Below are 20518 nucleotides of genomic sequence, written 5' to 3' on the forward strand. Positions count from 1 at the left end.
TCATCATGCCAAGAACCTGCGGACAAGTTACAAAATTTCCCGTGTTGGAAAATCAGACAGCCCATAGTAAGAATGGTAGAGTCAAAGGAGCACTGGATGTGGAGTCAGAAAAACTCAGCTGGAGTACGGTTCTACTACTTACTGAGTGTGCTTTGTAAAGACAGCTAGCTTCTCAGAAGCTTAGGTCTTTCATCTCTAAAATGGGATTACAGTCATTGCAACACTGACCTTGTATAACTGTTGTGAAGATTAAAGAGCTAAAAAGGCATGAAAATGCCCAGTAAACTGTGCTACACAGGTATTTAATGGTTCTTATTCCCGTTTCCTTTAAACACTTATTTCATAAGGGAAGAGAATAAAAATGGGTAATTGCACTCATTGTGTTATTACTGGATATTTTAAATGCCAATTCACCCCTTTTTGCCATCACCGATAGTTGAAGAGATTTAGTGGTACTGAGTTTGTGAGTGTTTTGCTGTGTTGAAGGCTTTAATCAACTTCAAGCTAAATATTCTGGGGTGGGAGGGGGCTCATAATTGGGGTAGAGATGGGAGGTGGGGAAAACATCACGAACACTGGGTTCCTCTGTTCACTTATGCCAAGATTGAGGGCACCCTAATGTGTCTGAATCTTTATGACTTGAAAATTGGGGAACTTGTTCTTGACATTTTTCCATATGAAAGAACAGGGTTTTTTTTAAAGGAGCAGGGGAATGGATCATCCTTGATTGCTAATTTGAGTACAAAGAAATGAAATCTGATTTCTGTGTTTGCTTATGTACATATGAGGAAATATGAAGGATGTCCTTTGTAATACTACCATCTCAAAACACAATTTCTATTCAAAGGCCACAGTGGGTAAATATTATCAAATTTCTATAGCTGGCACTTGTATGCCAATATTGAGTGATAAAGGCTCCTCATGGCAGTGATTTTTACTATACACTACGGAGTAAAAAGAATTGAAACAGAGGGGCCCCATGTTTATCTATGAAAGAAAAATATATGGAAAGATACGCAGCAGTGTTAATCCACTTTGATCAACTACATCACAACTCTGCTACTACCTGGCTTCTATATATACCATAGCTGAGAGTCCCAAATGGGAATTATTAGAAAAACGATGGCTGGAAGTAGGGTGAGAGGACAGCAAGGCCTAGCATAGGAGAGAAGACAGCAAGAGAGCCCACTAACTAGTCAGGGAATTCAAGATTCTAATGTTACACTAACTCTGCTACCAAAAACACTTGTAAACATGATTATAATAGTATGTTTTGAGACAGTACAAAGAGATAAGGCCCAGAAAAATGGAAAAACAGAAATCCATAACTCAAATTTCAACAAGGCAAAAAAAGATAAAGTCTAGAAATGTAACTGATAACCAGAATGCTTAAATTCCATGCTTGGAAAGATTCTAGAAATAATATAGGTTGGTGAGCAGTTCAAGAGAAAGTAAGTCAGTAGGAGCTAGGATGGGGTTATTGAGAACAACCAGAGAAACCTCATTTCCTTTTGAGATACCATTAGCTGAAAGCTACACATATAATGGGCCTAGATTACAATAACTTATTTAGTAAAGTCTCTCACGATAGCATTTTGGAGAAGACTGAGAAACCTGGAATTGATGATAGCCCTGCTGGATATAGTCATAATTAGATGAGCCACTGTATCTAAACAATATTGATTAACAAAAATATGCCAACCTAATTGTCTTGTCTCCTTTCACCCTAGATCCCTAAATCATGCCCCACATTACCACCATAATTATCTTTCTAAATCAGAAATCTGACCACGATCTATCTTTAAACATCTTAGTATGATATATAAGGCCCTTTGACATCAGTTCCCTGTCAACCTTTTCAGTTCAGTGCTGCCTCAATAGCCAATAAATGACACTGATGGTCTCCTGTGACCCTACCTGAAACTGTATTCTATGGCACAAATGAAAGGGAGAGAATAGAAAGGCATGCAATCTGTATGCTAAAAAAATCTGGAAGCTGGGTAATGAGTAAAAATTGTTGGTAACAGGAATATTAATGCAGAATTTCTGCATACATCAGTAAGGTCATTGATGGAAACAAAGAAGCATACTTGGAAGACAGAACTAGAGCTCCTGTGTGGGTGTTCCAGGAAGGTAGATTTTTGAATTAATAATATAAAGAATGTTTGGACATATTAGACTTGCTAAATAACAAAAAAAGAGATTGTCTTAAAAATCAGAAAGCTTAAGATTTCATGAAGAGTCGTCATGAATATCTTTTGGAACTTTCTGAATGTGATTCCCCATGCTGGGTTCCAGGGAAGATGAGGGTCCATTTAAGGACGCTTATAATTCTAATGGACTACAGCTGTGCCCACAGCTGGCCCCTATAGTGGCAGCACAGCAAGCACCCATCCCCAAAAGAAGAAAAACATCTTTCTATTCCAGTGAAAAGGACAGCACTATTGAGGCAGCGACTATTTGTAGTCCTTTAACAGTTACTTAAGAGTTAGTCCGGACTCAACAAACAGTGGAAACAGTGAGCATTTAAGATGTCACATGACACTTTGCTAGAGTTTATAAAGAGGGGTCTGGATTGCTGGGCGGGAGAATAATCTTTTGCCAAAACGTTCTGTGGAATGCCAAGATTGCAAACAGTACGTCAAGACTTAACAGACGGCTATGCGTTAGGCAATATTAGCTAATTCTGGAGCATATTCTGTAGGCCTTGTAGGAAAACAGCATAACACCTTTGGCATCATACTTGGTTCCCTTTCCACTTCTACACTTTCTCATTTCTCAGAAACAAACTAAAGAGAGTAGAAGTAGTTATAAAAAATTCATCCTGACTCTAAAGGCCAAAAGAATAAAATAAGATAATGTATATAAAATGGCTCTGAAATGTTAAAGCATTAAATGTGGGCAAAATAAGGCTATCACCATCACTATTAAAACAACTGAGTCACAGAGATTGGATTCCACTTGCTGAACAGCTCAAGAGGTGCCTTGCAGAAGGCTCAAAGATCTATTCGTCAAGTTCCCCTAACTTCTCAAGCAAGAATCCAAATAAACCAGCTGAGGCAGAAAAAATCTCTTCTCCCCTCAGAAAATTCTTGCTATTATCTGACTTTTGCCTCTGTACACCACTAATAAAAGCCAGTTTCCCCAGCAGAAATAGGGGACGAGAAGGCATTTTGCTCTTTATTGTAACACCTTCTAACTCCCACCACCGTGGCCACAGCTATACCTCCTCCAAGGATTGAGCTCCGTCTTGTGCAGGCTTGCAACAAGCACTGCACATGTGCTTCCTCACTAGTAGCTACCACATACCTACGGCACTGCTGTTACTGTCCAGATTTCACAAATGAGAGCAATTTAGAAGAGGCAAAGTCAGGAAGCAATCAAAGATCTAAAACGGGTATAAAAGTAAAACTCTTCTGCATGAAATCTATATCCATCCACCATTCACATAACAATACCTATAGGAAAACAGACAAATGGCAGGGATTTTCAACCCAAAGACATGGATTCTCTCCAGTAAGTTTGGCTGGCTGAGATTTTAAAACAGACAAACATGAACATAAATGTGTCTGTAATATGAAGAAAAAACAAAATGGGTATATAAACAATTCACAATTATGTCATAATCTCAGTTTCCATTAATTGTTTTTAAGCAGCTAAAATCTCCTTGAGGTAAAATAAATTAATGGAGAAGTATGGAGTGGGGAAAACCAACTCACTAAAATTTCAACAACCCTTGTCTTCTCTCTTAGAAACCCTTAATGAACAACATGATGTAATTCTAGTGGTAACAGCTAACCTTTATTGGCCATGTATAACGTATCAGGCACCATGCTAAGCATTTTACTGTCATTATTTCATTTAATATAATACAAAAACACTGTATTAACAAATATTATATGACGCAAACTTATGACAAAAATGACTGAATTAAAAGTTAACATATCATGATAAATTTCTATGATTCTGTAAATTCTCTGATATATAACACAAAATACATGTTTAAAAAAGTATCTGCTTATTTGCTTAAAGTATAATCCTCTTGTACTCTCTTAGCATAGTATCTATAAATTAATCGGCATGAACAAATTTGCTTTGAACCATCACTGGTATAAGAAAAGGGAGTAGAACCAGTATATCCAATAATTAATTTCCTTAACTTTTCCTAGTGAATAATGAATTTGCACTAATATAAATTACATTTTGAAGTTTACCACGCCCCATTTTTGTGTGGCTAGTGTTACCTTCAAATAAAGTAGCCTCAGTTAAATTTTAACATAATGAATTTTAGTTTCTGGGTGTGATGGTCAGTTTTATGTGTCTGCTTGGCTAGCCTCGAGGCCCTAGTTATGCAATAAAACACTAATCTAGGTATTGCTATGAACGTATTTTTTTAGATGTGATTAACATTTACAGTCAATTTTTTTAAACATCTTTATTGGAGTATAATTGCTTTACAATGGTGTGTTAGTTTCTGCTTTATAACAAAGTGAATCAGCTATACATATACACATATCCCCATATCTCCTGCCTCTTACATCTCCCTCCCACCCTCCCTATCCTACCACTCTAGGTGGTCACAAAGCACGAGCTGATCTCCCTGTACTATGTGGCTGCTTCCCACTAGCTATCTATTTTACATTTGGTAGTGTATATACGTCCATGCCACTCTCTCACTTCGTCCCAGCTTACCCTACCCCCTCCCCGCATCCTCAAGTCCATTCTCTACTCTGCGTCTTTATTCTTGTCCTGCCCCTAGGTTCTTCAGTACCCTTTTCTTTTTAAGATTCCATATATATGTGTTAGCATACGGTATTTGTTTTTCTCTTTCTGACTTACCTCACTCTGTATGACAGACTCTAGGCCCATCCACCTCACTACAAATAACTCAATTTCGTTTCTTTTTATGGCTGAGTTATATTCCATTGTATATATGTGCCACATCTTCTTTATCCATTCATCTGTCGATGGACACTTAGGGTGCTTCCATGTCCTGGCTATTGTAAATAGACCTGCAATGAACATTGTGGTCCATGACTCTTTTTGAATTATGATTTTCTCAGGGTATATGCCCAGCAGTGGGATTGCTGGGTCATATGGTAGTTCTCCCATTTTTGGATTGGGTTGTTTGTTTTTTGGATATTGGGCTGCATGAGCTGCTTGTAAATTTTGGAGATTAATCCTTTGTCAGTTGCTTCATTTGCAAATATTTTCTCCCATTCTGAGGATTGTCTTTTTGTCTTGTTTATGGTTTCATTTGCTGTGCAGAAGATTTTAAGTTTCGTTAGGTCCCATTTGTTTATTTTTGTTTTTATTTCCATTTCTCTAGGAGGTGGGTCAATACAGTCAATTTTTAATACAATCAGCTGAAAGGCCTTAAGAACAGAACTGAGATTTCCCTGAGAAAGAAGAAATTTCACCTGTGGACTGCTCATCCAATCCTAGAAGTAAGAACTCTGGAGACATCTTGACTCTACCCTTCACCCCTGGCATCCAATCCATCACCACATCCTGTCCATTCATTTTCATCTCAACTGCCACTATCCTTGTCCAGGCCTTCATTAAATCTTGTAAAAGTGCATATCATCCTAAGTGGTGCAATTGCTTCAGACTCCTCCATTAATTTATTGTACCCTCCCCTCCATACTTCAATTCACCATCTATACAATCATCCCACCACTTGTCGAAGTCCTGCTTTAACATCTCCGGTTGCCTCAAGGGAAAGGAGTCTATCTTACCATTTTTGTATTCACAAGCATTTACCAAAATATCAAATACACAGTAAATGCTGGGTAAGTAGGAGTCGATCCCCCAGAACATGAGAAGCATAGATTGTTCTTAGTTGGGCAAAGTGTTGGGGGGCATTATAATTAAAGCCAGGTGAAACAGTCACTAGGCATCCTGCATTTCTTTTGGCTCAGAGGGTCTTTTTTTAAACAGCTTTATTGAGGTATAATTGATATACAAAGAACTGCACATATAATAATATGGACAACTTGATGAGTTTGGACATATGCAAACACTCATGATACCATCACTGCAATCAAGGTACTAGACATGTAACACACCTCCCAGAGTGTTTCCTTGTGTCCCTTTGTGGGAGTTTTTTGTCTTTTTTTTTTTTTTTTTTTTCCTTTGGTCATCAGGAAGTCTTAATTTCAGAGAATCAGTGAAATCTATGGAGCTTCTCCCTAGAAAAATACATTTTACATAATTTCTGGGATTTCATTAACTTCCTAAAACCCACTCCTCCACGTATTCCCTTATGGTCCATGGATCCCAGGTTAATAACCTCTGAATAGAACCAAATATCACAGGTTCAAGTTTGATTTTAATCTCCTCTGGTTTGGGTCTCAGCTTCCTTTCCCTCATTTGGATCTTTTTTGCTCCATCATCCAAACAACCATATGACCTAGAAAGACTAACTATAGTCATCACTAAAAGAGGACTTCACCTACAAGAATATTCAGTTCTCACAAAGAAAAATATTTCCAAGGACACTGTTGTTCTGTTGTCATTCACAATAGACTGCCCTGGATTGTAGGTACGTGTAACAACGCTGAAATGATTACCCTTTCACCTTTGAGGCCCCGTGTTTGCCTTTCAAGATAGCTACGAAGATGGGGAAATGGAAAAACTAGGGGGCTGTAACTTAAGCTAAGTCACAAAGCATTCATAGCACTGCATAAAAGGAGCCCATGCGTCCTGACGTCCAATCCAAACAGTACTCTGAGACACAGCCACCTGTCCAGTAACCACCATGAAAAGTTTTCACATTAGGCCTATCCAAGCCCTTGTGTGAAGTCACCTGAAAATAAATCTTTAGAGCTCAGAGAGCCAAGACACAAACAAATAGAAACATATTACTCTTGGATATCAAAGACAAAACTCAGTTGAATATGAAAAGGAAAGACAGGAGAGAACTAGCTGAGGAAGCAGTAACTGCAAGGGGAACTTCAGTAGTGGAGACAGAGCAAAAACCCGAGGAGGGCCACGATGAGCTGTGTCATGATATTTTAGGACATTATGTTTAGACAGCAGAAAGTCTGAGAAAAATGTTTCTATTCCAAAATCATTTTTATCAAGAATCCACAAAATCTAATAAGAGAAAAGGAAGGAGAAGCTTAGGTTTCTGTCAATCAATCAAAAAAACAATTTTCTAGGAACCATTTCTATAAAATAGCTCATTAAAGCACCTGTCATATGGTCCTCATTCCTTACATAGTTGGCCAGAGCTGGGCCAAACATTCCTATTTTTTGTTCCAATTAAGAATTTTCAAGGGGGATAGAACAAAAACTACTTTGCCACATATGACAAAGAACTGTAATATAATCAAGAACAATGTAGAACTCCAAAGATCTCCCCATTTCTTTCAAATAATAGAATCTAAGACTTCACTCCTTAAGAATCTCTGTCAGTCACAAAGGAACTCCCAGATACCATGTTCCACAAGCACGCTCTGTGTGACTTTAATCACAGCATTTCTCCTACCATACCGAAAGCACGTATCTCCATGTGTCTTTCATTGGAATGTAATCTTTAGGAGGGCAAATGCAGATCTCACTTGTTTTTAAATCCCCAGAGCTGATGCAGGGCCTCACTTGTGCTACCTGTGCTGATTGCTCAGCGAACCACAAATGCTGACCATCTGAGTCGTTTTCTTAGGTGGGAGACAATAAGCTATGCTTTTCAATGTCTAGCATCCAGTCCTTCTAATGCCACTGCAATTGAGAAAGGCTGCCAAAAAGTTTAATTACAACAAACTAGGATGATCCTGACATCTACTGCTGTGCTCTTAGTTAGCACCAGAATTATTTAAAAGAAGCTCAAACAGAAAGGTACAGTATTTTAACTTAAGCAGTACTTTAAAACTTTTTGCAGCTAATACAGTTTTCTAATTTCTAAAGTGGTTGTTTGAATGGGTTCCTGACCATCTCACCTCAACAGGTCGCCCTCTTTAATCTCCATATCGACTCCCTCACTGCTTGCTTGCCTACATTTATGTTACTTATTTTCTGTCAATCTTTTTATTGTTGCTGGACTTCATCAAGACAATGTGGCTCTATGAGAACAGAGAATATGTCTGTCTTATGCACACTTGCATCCATGGGTCTTATCCAATGCCTGACACACAGTAGGTACTTAATAAATATTTGTTGAATGGAATAAATGAAATTACTTGAGACTGTATTTCTCAAGTAATTTACAGAAGAGTAGTTTGATGAGATGCTCTAGAGGAAAAAGAAGATTATTTTGTTGGCCAAGTAATTTTGAACAATGCTTAATGTTATTTTCCCTCTGGAATATTGGTACATCCAAGGCTCTGAGAACTCTTGCAAGAAGGAAACCATTGAATATTTTTCAACTCGGCATTTCCCAAATTTATATAACAAAACACTTTCTAAAAGGATTATCTGATAAGATCCTTAAGATAAGGATCTGATAAAGTTCTAAAGAACATGCCTTGAGAAACACTGCTTTAAGGGCTAAAAAAGACACTGGGCTAGGCTCAGAGACGCGAATATTTATTTTTCTGTATTCACGAGGCTGAAAACAGTTTCTCCATTATCTCCAGAAATGAACAGATGTTTTTTCTCACTAACTGTTTACTCTCATGGACAACCACCCCTACACCCCTCCACTTTACCACCCCCAAATGTGAATTCTCAATTCCTTTTTAAAAGCTCCAATCACCATGTAGCATCAAAATGTTCTCAAAAGCATAGCTGGTTTCATACTGTATCTACTTAAAATAGAAGCCTCCAGGCAACTGGTTTCAACTCCAAATCAGTATTATCAATCTGGGGTTAACTTGACTTTTTTAAATTTAAATGTAATTATTAGTTAGCATCACTATTTTGAACCAAAATTGTTTGTTTTACAAAAGCATACCTAGCACCTTTCTTGAAATCCATTACCCTCAACTGAGACATCAAGACATTCAGGCAGGTAGTATGTCTCACCATCATTCTGAGGTGTAAAGTACATAATTTGTCAGCAACAACTGTTAAAGTAGAAAACTTAATGAGACCCACTTAAAAAAACACACACACACTAGTGCCCTTTTAATGTCATCCCTGTAATAGCATCACTATTACTCAAATTCCAATATGATTTCCTAAATGTGAGAGGAAGAAGGGGAGCTACCAGTTCATCCTGAAATGATATATCTGTAATATGTGCCTATGACTGACATTCCACTGAGAGTTGGAATGATTTTTAATTTATTCCCGAGTAGGAAAAAAAGGAATGAAGGAAGGCAGGCAGGAAGGAAGGGAGGAAGGGAGGCAGGGAGGATGGAAAGAGGATTGTCAAAATCTGGGAAGGCCTCTGGTTGTGTACCCCATTTGTATATGCCATATGCCACGTAGACGATGACAGAAAACAACTGATAGAAAAGTGAGCCTCACTAGCTCTTTTATACATGCTTTCATTCAGGGGAAAATGTATTTTTTTCACATAGCTTTTTTAAGATTCCAACAACTGCACAAAGCAAGGTGAGCCTATATTGTATTTAATGAAATTGTTTATAGTTTTGAGTACATATGGGGTGGTGGTGGCTCTGAACAGATTCCAAAGAATCATCAGTTCTACATGAAGAGAGATGCATTAAATAAGCAGCTCTATTTTAGCCAGAAAGCTATATAAAGCTGTTCCCTAAGTAGGAAATATACATACGTGTTGCATTCACGTTATACTTGCTTGGTTTAAAACAGCCCACATAGAGGTCACAAAAGTGAAAGTTATCAGCCATGGTGGGTCAAAGGTGAATGTTTAACAAACATGTGACAAATCACACCCAAAGTCTGGAATCTTTGTGGAAGTGTGAAATGGACGAAAGATTCATGTCATCTCTAACTTCTGGCCCAGCATTCTTTGCATTCACTTTTTAAAAGTCCATGTTGGTAGCAGGCCAGAGTTGAAGGAAACCTCCTTGTTTATGGCACTTCCAAGATGAAAATGAAAAGTTCTGATAAAGCTCACAGGCTTGAGGAAAATTTCAAGTGGCTTATTGCCTTAGTTTTCTCTTATTTCAACACTCATTATCAGACAGAATTGAAGGACAGATTCTGTCTTTTGTTCTGCAAGCTAAATTCTATTCTCACTGGAGACCATAGCTGGTGACTTGAGTATTTTGCTGCTCATTTATCTGTGTAGCCCACTATTTAATGGACTCAAGATCTGCAAAGCACATTCGATGGAAGAAGTCTGTACGTCACCTGATGGGATGTGTGGGTGTGCACGCATCAGACAAAGAGAAAAGTTACTCTCTGCATGCAGTGAGCCAAATTATCCCAATTCTTTTGCAGAGAGTTTTTTTTTTTCCTTCTTCTTTCTTTTCATAGCTTGAATAATATTAAGCTGAGATTTCAGGTTCTTGGTTTTCAGTAGGATCCAACAGGTGTGGGAAAAGGGCCACATGCCCATGACCAGGGCATCACTTATGAGATCTCTACCCCTCCTAATAAACACTTGTCTTATGGGTGAGGATGCCTTGTCACTAGCCATGATTTCACTGTAGGACTTCATAAAGCCGGCCATGTTAAGACCAAAATAATGTCATTTAATGTCTAGGGGGAGGTTAAAAAGAGGATTAGAGGCAGGCAGGCAGGCAGGGTATATTAAACAAGTCCATGACTAACAGGGTGTGACAGAAAAGGGTTTTATTCTTTTCAACAAAACAATTCCCTAGGGCTGGGACCATTACTCCACAGTGCCTTTATCACCTTGGAATTTTTATGGTTATTTTTGATGAATTCACATTTTTGTAAAGGCCTTTTGAAATGATGCCAGTTTTCAATTTTTAATTAAAGTCGTAAATAATCTTAATTCTGCCTTAAAAGGGTTATTGTTTCTTACTTTTTTTTATTATTGCTGCCAGGAAATATTTCAAATACCAAGTCCTGAAGCGAATAGCACTTAGAACCTCTCTGAGGTCTAGTAACAACATTGTACCATGTAAATACTACACACCGGTATACCAGCACAAGGTTTGAAAATGTGGATTGACTGATTTCAGGTTTATTAGCACTGCTTCTCCTGGGAGTGACATTTCCCCTTTTTATTGGATGGAGCAACTTTCATCATTTTAATTTCCACAGATTAGTCCATTACAGATCCACACAGGATTTTTTAAATCTTCAGATTAAAAGGACAGGTTAAAATTTGGAAAGTAAACACAGTAACTTGTCACTAAGGACTAAGCGATGAATGTCAGAACGTCAGCCAAATCCAATTCAACCACTTGCAGGAAAACGAGTGAACATCAAAAGCTAAATCACTGGAGAGATAACACCTCATTTTACATAAGACAAAATTAAGAGAATATTGTAATATTTGACATTACATTATAATACTGCTCCTTGAAAGTATATCCCTGTTATCTGGATTGCCTGTTGAAGGCTGTCTGCAAATTGTTTATAAATTTGTATTCTGTAGTCTTAAGATCTGATTTTCTTTTTAAATTAGTGCTTCAAAAATCTTTCACAAAATCAAAACTACTCTTCCTTTATAAAGAGGTTGCAACACACAGTGTTTGAACAACAGAAACCATTAGTAATTCCTAAAAATATCCCATTATGTTTTCATACCTACTGCCAACCTAGGTTACCCCCTTAAGCTGAATATCATATTATTGCTTACTTGTCTACATGTGAGACTCACATTCTGTCACGCCCGTGACAGTTGTTATTCTCTGTGAAGGTGCTCTTCAATCTTACGATAGATTGGCTATTACAGTAAAACCTCATACATTTGGGACAACTTGGACTTGGAGAATGGTCAGATTTAGGGGGAAGAAAGGTTTATTTATTTATTTTTAACGAACACAACTTATTACTTCAAGTTTATAAGATATACACGGATAATGACAAAAACCATTAGACAATGGTCCTCCTACACAGTTTACAGTATGCAACAATGCTGTGTTATTTTAAGAATATTAAGCATCCTCCTTACAACTTTATGTATATTATTAATTCACTTAGCAGTTTCTTTGCTGTTTTAAAATACAGGAACATATCCAATCCATGTTGAAGGATCATCTATTATCATGTCTTGATAATGATCATCTGTTATCAGTTTATTGGGATTCCAATTAAAGAGACTTAACTATATTTATAGAGAAAAAAATAATTTTAACAATTGACTTAAAAGAGTGGGTTTGTATGCCATTAAGAATATCTATTTTAAAAAAAGAATATCTATCAAATCCTTCTGACTGGCCATTTTTCTAACTCACAGCAAAGGGGTCAAATTGTTTCCATATATGAGCCCTCAACTGGCATTGTGCTAACACCTCTCAAGGAAGAAAAAATCTCAAGTAACAAAAAGATTATAGAGCATTTCCCAACATAAAAGAGTTAAATCCCTATAAATCATAAAAGAATGAAAGATTCTAGTTAACTAGAAGCCATGGTGATCTGAAAACCACGGCCATAGGGTTTAATCACACCATGGGGTTCAATCACTTGAAATAAGCAGAGTCTTAAACTTCCCTTAAATTTGTTATGAAGGGCCCTTAAATGAATCAGGTACCCACCTGAACACAAATGAAACACTCAAAAAGCCAAGGTCAGGTCAACTTATTTTCTGCCATGATCAGAAGATACTTTTTGGTCCAAAATTTTAGCAACTCAGTTATTAGAAAATCCTTGAAAGGCAGTAAGCTCCTCATTTCTCAAGGTGTTAAAGCACAGCATGGTCAACCACTTGCTGGAGGTTTTATGAGGTCAGGAGAAAAAGTCAGGTGGGTTGGCAGGTTGATCTTTAACATTTCTTCCAAATCTGAGAGATACTATAATTTCTATGAACTTTGAGAGATACACTAAGCCCTCATGGATGTCAAAGTAATTTTAGGTTCAATTTCTTTCTCAGACTTTCTTATGTAATACTTATTAAGGAACGTGGTTTTTTCTAAGCTTAAAGGGAAGAATGCTCTATACTTACCCTATCTGCTTCATCAGACGTAATTATTTTAGCCAGTTGATATTTTATGAAAAAGCACTTACCTCCAGAAAGGCTTTTTGTTGTGCTGTTTTTCCCAATTCAATTTTCTTTAGCTATTTGGACTTAATTTTGTTACTTTCCAGTTTAGGTGACTTTCACTAATTTCCTCCAATTCCTACTATGCAAACCCTCCCCAGAAATTCATATCTGGTTACATCAGTTATGAAAATCACAGCCTTGCTACTACTTCATGGACAACTTCTCTACTCAGAGTCTAAAACATGTTATACCTTGAGAAGTATGAGAATTACCAATGCCCTGCAGAAGCTCCCAGTACTACAAGAGGAATTTAAATGTGCTTGTCCTGGCTGGATAAATTCTCTTTTAAAATTACCTTTTTCCTTGCTTGCTGATCTTTGGAAGAATGTGCCTTCACATGCTTTCTTAAGGAACTTGGGTCTGTGTAGCGTTTCGTGCATCCTGGAATTTGACAAGCATAAGGTTTCTAAATAAGAAAGAGAAAAAAAAAACAGCTGTGGTTAAATCATAAAGGTAACTGGGAAAGGTTTACTCAAAGACTACCGACTTCAGAGCATGAACTGTTACCAACTGACTGATGTGAAATGCTATGCATTTTAATGCATTTTAATGCATTTTAATTAGAAAGCCCAGTAAGTTTGCATCAAGGCGAAGAGAAGAGTAAACTTTCAAGAAACAAAGAGAAGGCTTATCTTTGAAGATTTTTAAGAGACTGCTACAGAACGCACTCTTACCACGAAACCTCCTCTGGCATTTTTCAATATGGAAATTATTAGTATCTTCAGTCATACTTACAGTTATGTTGCCCTGAAAACAATCTTTGGTACTGTCAGAAATTAGGAAACACATACTCTTTAAGAGTTCAGGTATAAAGAAGCTGTAGAAAAGTCCAGAAAAGACTGGGAATGTTTCAGAAGAAACCTGATTCAGAAAGAGAGAAGGAGAAAATTAAAAGGGAAAATTAGTGGAAAGTGAGTAAAAGACAGTAGGTTTCAAACAACAGACACATGAAAAATCAGCCAGAGAAACATTAATATTATTAGTAGTAGAGGAGTCCTGGTGTTAAGCCTGGGTTAGGTGAATAAGCCCTTTGGCTGAGCACGATGAGAACACAAGTTTTGGCTACTCCAATTCCCCCATGCGCCTGAGAGATGATGTAAGGTGTGGAGCCTAAGGCAGAGTTTAGAATCTTTTTTATTTTTGTGTCCCTGGTGATTGGTAGATGCTAATTAGGAATGATGAATTAATGAATGAGAGCACTACACATTGATTCAAATTTTAGCAACTATTCCTATTGTAACAACGAAATTCAAACCAAAGGTTTGGGAATACGGCTTTTAAGTTGTAGAATAAATAAAAACCTGCTTATCCTAAGAACTGAAAAAAAATCACAAGATTAACTGTGTTTATAAGATGTATTAACAGTCACTCATCTACTTAGTATCTCATCAGGTGACATATTAAAGCTATGCCTGCATGAGGTGAAATGTAAAGAAGAGAATTAAAACCCTGTCTCTACAATAGAATTCTTGCTTTAGAAACCTGCTATTCTGTTGACACCCCCACCAAAAAAATCAGGTTTTTTTTCCCTACTGTTTATATTTTGTTCCTGTTTTCATGCACTTGCTTGTCATTTTGTAGGCCAACATATATGTGGATTATATTATTTGCCCTGCAGGAAGCTATATATGTGATTCACTTTTTTTGTTGCTACTGTTACAGTTTTTGATTCCAAGAACAAGGTAAAGACATGAATATATAATTTAGTTTGATACTCCCAATTTGAATTCTAAGTTTGATTATCTGATGTTTTTGTTCATGGACTGACTGATTGATTGAATGAGTAAATCACCCAGCAGCTCTTTTGCTCCTGTAACACGATGGACACTGTGTTACATATCAGGGATCTAACAATGAACAATGGATGAACCAGCCTCTCAATATGTCACAGTTTCTGCAAAATGATGAGCCAATTATGGGCTGAAGTCACTTGCCAAGGAAGTTTCCATTGGGTAAACAAAGGTTTCCTTTAACCTGGGAATCCTTTCTGGGTTCACACAGCTTTCTTGCCCTAGCCTTCCCTGTCCTGCCCTGGTGTTATGGGGGCAATTAGCCAACATCTTTATTGGCAGTCATGCTGTGACCACATAAGCTCATGTTTTGAGCATTAGACATGTTGCATGTAAAAATCTTTGGGAATATTAACGTGTTATATAAATCGATGCCATAATTATCACAATAGCCACCATTACTTGGGTTAGAAAGATAAGAAATGGGTAATGTCATTTTGTATTTGATTTTGAGATATCACTCTCTCCCCTGCTATCAGCCACCTGGGATCAGTATGCCAAAAGAGCAACATCAGGGGATGGTCTAAGTGGTACTGGTATGCTGGTCATTTTAACTCAGATTACCTGAGCTTTAAATGGCATGTTACACTTCATCAAACTATATTCTTCATTATTTTCCATTTGTACTGTAAAACTATTTCCCCTGTTGAGACATTAAGATGCTAATAGATAAATGAATTAATAACACTTTTCAGGGTTAGAATTATGAACTCAGTAATTTTTATGGGGAAATCATTTTCCTATAAGTAAAGAATCCATTTAATTGAAGAAATACTTTATCCAAAATTCTGACAGCATTAGCATAAGGAGTACTTAATGAAAGGGAATGGGGACCTAAATTTAAATAATAAATTCTACAAGCAACTACAGTTTCCTTCTTTAAATAAATGTTTAATTTCTTAAAATTGTAAAAGATTTTAAAAGAACTTACCAATTTGTTAAATGCAATAAAAATTTAAACAGAAGGTAGTTTGGACTTCAAGGGAAAAATGATGGTTTTAAAAGATTTAATAGAGAAATAATTTAAAAAAATAAAAACAGCTAAGTTTTAAAAGCTACTGCATTGAACTTAATCGTGAAATTATTATCTTAGGTAGCTTTCCTCAAAAGTTTTTAAAAGGGATATATATTTTTTAATTCAAAATGATTTTAGAAAATGCTCTTAGTTTGATTAGCTAAAATTAGCTCCAAGCAAAGAAGGGTATTGTAGAGCCATAACACTTAGCCTTACAATAGTTCTTTCAAACTACAGATAACTAGCTAGAGAAGAAGCAATTTCTCAAGACAATCTTGTCTCATGAATGTTCATTCTTCCATGATAAAGTTTAATGACAAATTGGAAAATTTATTAGATTCTACCAAGACCATTTTAGACATATAAAATAGGGCATTTTAACATAATTTATTCTTTTTTTTTCCTACTTCTACCTTTAAAAAATACTGCTATTCACCAAATTTATTCATTTAATATTCCATTCTTTTGGTCCTAAAATCACTGAATTCAATTCAGCTAGAGCAGAAAGGGTCCATCTTACACCCATATTACTCTAATTATATTTCAGATATTTACTAGGCAAATCATCACATTTATATATATATATCAGGAGGTAATTCTGTTTAGAAAGGTTATGTGACATATAGCTAAAATGACTTCTATCAATATGACTAATAGAGACTAATATAAAATTTAATAAATATGTCAGCTATAACATCAGAAGAATCTTAAATATGTATGAGAAGGTGTGTAGAAATAACAGTATCTTAAAAATTCAAATTCTGGTGTAGTTTAATAATAGACATCAGAATGTTAACACTGAAAAAGTACTGTCATGAATACATTACTTGCAAGAACGTGGGATAAGAGATCTGTGATGTGTATAATACATTTATCCTGATGGCTTTGTTAAGTGAACTAAAATTACATATAATCTATCTGGCCTCATGTAAAGAAAATGGCATCAAAACCTGAGAAATGCAAAGGAAGACGATCAACATAATTTAGAAAATAAAAGACAGAGTCAAGGAAAGGGCATTAGCAAATGAACAAAATGTTTCAGCACTAAGAGAGTTAAGGTTTATGTCAATGGATATGTGGCTGTTAACATATAGGAAGCGTGATGAAACTGAACCCTTGGGAAAGATTTGCTGATTCTTTTTAGATCACTTGAAGGTGAAAATACCAGGTGGTTTCTAAAGCAAAAGGCTAGATTCACTTTCAAAACTCATGCCAGTCTCAAAGTTCTTATGTCAAGAAGAAAAGAACCAGGGTAAGAAAAAAAGTGCTTCCTATTTCTAACAATAGCATATCTTATCTATCTTAATATATCTTGATATTTGAACACTTGCTTCAATGTCCAATCTCTAGGAGTCATTCTCTGTACTAAAATCTACTATACGACAGCCCCTAAAGTGCCTTTGCTTTGTAGACAGAGGTAACCAAGGAACCCTCTTTGTCCCAGGCAGCTGTAATACTTAGGATAACTTGTGACTACAGAAAAATGGAAAAGAAAGAACCAAACAGGGCCCCTTCTGGCTCTTTACCAGGTTTCACTGCTGCCCTTGGCACTCCCCCTATAACCTGCAGGTCATAAAGCAAACACCTTCACCGTCCCACTGTCAAACGGGCACTTCCGCACACCGGGGCTTGGGGCTGGAAGCTGGAAAGCTCCTGCCGCTCTTACAGTGTCCAGATGTGTCCTCTGGTGCTTGGCGCGGTCACTGGAGTTACTGAACGCCTTCTGACAGCCCGGATGCTGGCACAAATACGGCTTCTCGCCTGTGTGGCTCCGCAAATGAATCTTGAGATTTTCGAGCCTTGAGAAGGCCTTCTTGCAACCTTCAAACTGCAAAAAAGAAAACAATGTTTGGTTGTTGAGAAGGACCTTGAATGTTTGGGGTTGGGGGACAGGAAAAATAAATGTCCTTAGTTTGTACTTAGCCTAAAACAAAAAAATAAAATGAAATCCAAACAGTAACAATATTACTTCTAAAAAGATCCGTATGTTTATGTGAACTGCATTTTTCCACTGAATATACATGCCACTTTCCATACCAGATTTGGGTCCCAAACTGATTTCTGTGATTACTTATGTCAGAGAAAATTTGCTGTGGGCCATCTGGCTCAGTTAATAAAAATACAGTAATGCGTGCCTTAAAGGTTTGTTAAAAAATTAACACACTTTTCCATTTCCAAATTGGTCTAAATTGAAAGAATCAGGAAGGAAGAAACTTTTTACAACTAATAAACTAACAAAAAAAGAGTGATGTATGAGAAAAAAAAGTAAATAGGATATCCAAGAGTGAGAGATGAAAAGGACATGTGTCTGCTGAATCATTAAGATCATAAACTTTCTTAACTCTATCTTAAGTGGTTTTCAACTCCTAAGAGTGACCCTGTTAATATATAGGGTGATGCCAAGCCTAATGAGATAAAGTTTTTAACATGCTTTTAAAAAGGAACTGGAAGACAATTCATTTAGTGCTAAATCATATTCCAAATAAAGTTATAGTTTTATTTATTTCTATTTTTTTTAAGAAATTTTGTTACCTGGTTCTTAAAGAGAAGAGTTGAAAATAAAAAGTTGAAGATCTCAAGAAATGCTTCATTGGTTTGTCAATAATATTTATTGATGGTAATATTTACTTACTGTCTTCTGTGGGCAAAATATCAGCTACTATTAGAGGGTCAAAGTGATTTCAATCCTTAAAGTGACAATCTAATAGAAAATGTGTTAGAGAAAGCCTATACATGAAGCATAAATGTGAGATGGGCATTTATCCTTTAACTATCTCTTTGATGCTAAGCCCCAGAATATTATGTCCTTTTGACAATTTTAATGCTATTAGAGTTCCCAATGCAAGGAAAACTGCAATTAAAAACTATCAGGGACTTCCCTGGTGGTCCAGTGGTTAAGCCTCTGTGCTTCCAATGCAACGGGTGCGGGTTTGATCCCTGGTCAGGGAACCAAGATCCCACATGCCGCGGGGCATGGCCAAAAAAAAAACAAAACCCAAAACTATCAGAACAAAACATAATATGTTTACTGCAATTAAGAAACCTCACTCTTTAGAGAGGAATGTGAGGCTGGTGGGGAGAACAGAGGTAAAGAAGGGTAAATTGAAAATGGTTTTCATTAAAAATTAGCAGGTATAACTTAAGCTTACTACAAGAAATGCTATAAAATTCCTTGGTTCTCTTACTTATTATAACAGATGAGTACATTGTCCATGAAAGGATGACCCAGAGCTGGCCAGGTTTTGGTTATTTGAATTTTCACCTTTAAGTAAAGGATGAACTAAGGAGAAAGAATAATCAAACATGTCACAACTCCAGCTATTTAAGTTGTCCAGATTCTGCACGCTGGAGTATTTTAAGAAATTTATGAAAGTTGCACTTATTTTTGATTGAGAGTTATACATGTTTCACAGACATATGTTGGTTTATTTCAATTTTGATATTTTGCTTAAAATAATTTTGGTGTTTTCCTGATTTCTATTTCACATAAAAATAAATTTAGCGCGAACAGAAGATGATTGCTGACGAAGAGTGAAAGACATATAATGTTATATCGCTAGAGGGAGAGAGGAATTAAGTGGTTTATTTCTTCAGGTTTTCAAGTGGGTCTCAAATTTGAGAATAAAGGCGCTCAAAGATAACCCCCAATTCATGGCTGAGAGGCCTCTGCCAACCAAACCTCTGTTTTTAAGGTTCACTCTGAATGATAACTCAGTGCAAACTTCTGGAGCTCAGTTCATTTGTCTTAGAATCACCTGGCAGACCACACTTAGGTCTAAAATGAGCTTGTGGTTTTGGACACATCAAGCCTGTAGCCTAGTTCCTAGCAAGGCTGTTTTGTAGGGTGGGCACCATTCTGGGGCCAGCTCCAGGGGTGCAGACCTGAGTAGGCCCCAACACCCACTCCCTTCTATAATCACCCTAGCTCTTGGTCAGAGAGAAGGCTGCATTGTCTCAGCACCAACATAGGAGTGGAGAACCGCTTTAGAATAGATTAATGAGGTTTCTGTGAGCACCAGGCAGATAAGACCCCTGGATCTACCACAGAGTGATTAGAGGGGATCCCAAACATGTCCTAGAACTAATTCCAACTGCCCACTTCATCAGATGTAAACTGAATGTAGATTAGCATTTCTAAGGTCTCTCCAGTTAAATATCCATGTAAATGTCCAGTTGAACTCAGCTAATTGCTAGTATTATTGTTAACAGAAGTAATGATCAAAGACCAAAGAGCTTGCCGCATTCCAAGCAGATCAGTGAAAAGTAAACTATAGCTCAGAACATCCTCACCATTTTTTAAAAATAGCAAAATATGAGCACCCAGACTGAAAATGACAATAAAAAGATTATCAGTAAAATCATGAAAATCCAACTGATCTCAGATGTTTCCTCTGTAACAAGAAAGGCCAGAAGACAAAAGTATTTGTAGTACTTGTACTAGCATTATACAATTTTCAGGAGAAAAGATTAAGAGTGAAGGAATTTGACCACACTGAGTTGTATGAATAAAGGCAAGAACAAGGCAACCCCATGTATTCAGGGGCTCATAATAAACATCACCCACTCACTCTTGTTGAAGAAATTCACTGGGAAGAAACCATGAACACCAAACCAATAAAATCCAGCACCGAAGAACTGACAAATGGCTCCATGGGGGTGCGTCTA

General features: G+C 36.9%; 1 protein-coding gene across 9 annotated transcripts in view; it reads right to left on the reverse strand.

Annotated features, from left to right (window-relative positions):
- GLIS3 (GLIS family zinc finger 3) overlaps positions 1-20518 on the reverse strand; it is a 537331-nt gene that overhangs the window by 98752 nt on the left and 418061 nt on the right. For 8 of the 9 annotated variants that reach the window (XM_055087181.1, XM_055087186.1, XM_055087184.1 and 5 more), the window contains exons 5-7: positions 17520-17681; positions 13784-13909; positions 13344-13454 (exon numbers count right to left, since the gene is read on the reverse strand). In XM_055087181.1, the coding sequence (XP_054943156.1) occupies positions 13344-13454; positions 13784-13909; positions 17520-17681 (399 nt within the window). The remainder of the gene's footprint in view (positions 1-13343; positions 13455-13783; positions 13910-17519; positions 17682-20518) is intronic. The other variant, XM_055087180.1, reaches the window with a different exon arrangement.

This window comes from Physeter macrocephalus, chromosome 9 (assembly GCF_002837175.3).
Source record: "Physeter macrocephalus isolate SW-GA chromosome 9, ASM283717v5, whole genome shotgun sequence".
Lineage (NCBI taxonomy): Eukaryota > Metazoa > Chordata > Mammalia > Artiodactyla > Physeteridae > Physeter > Physeter macrocephalus.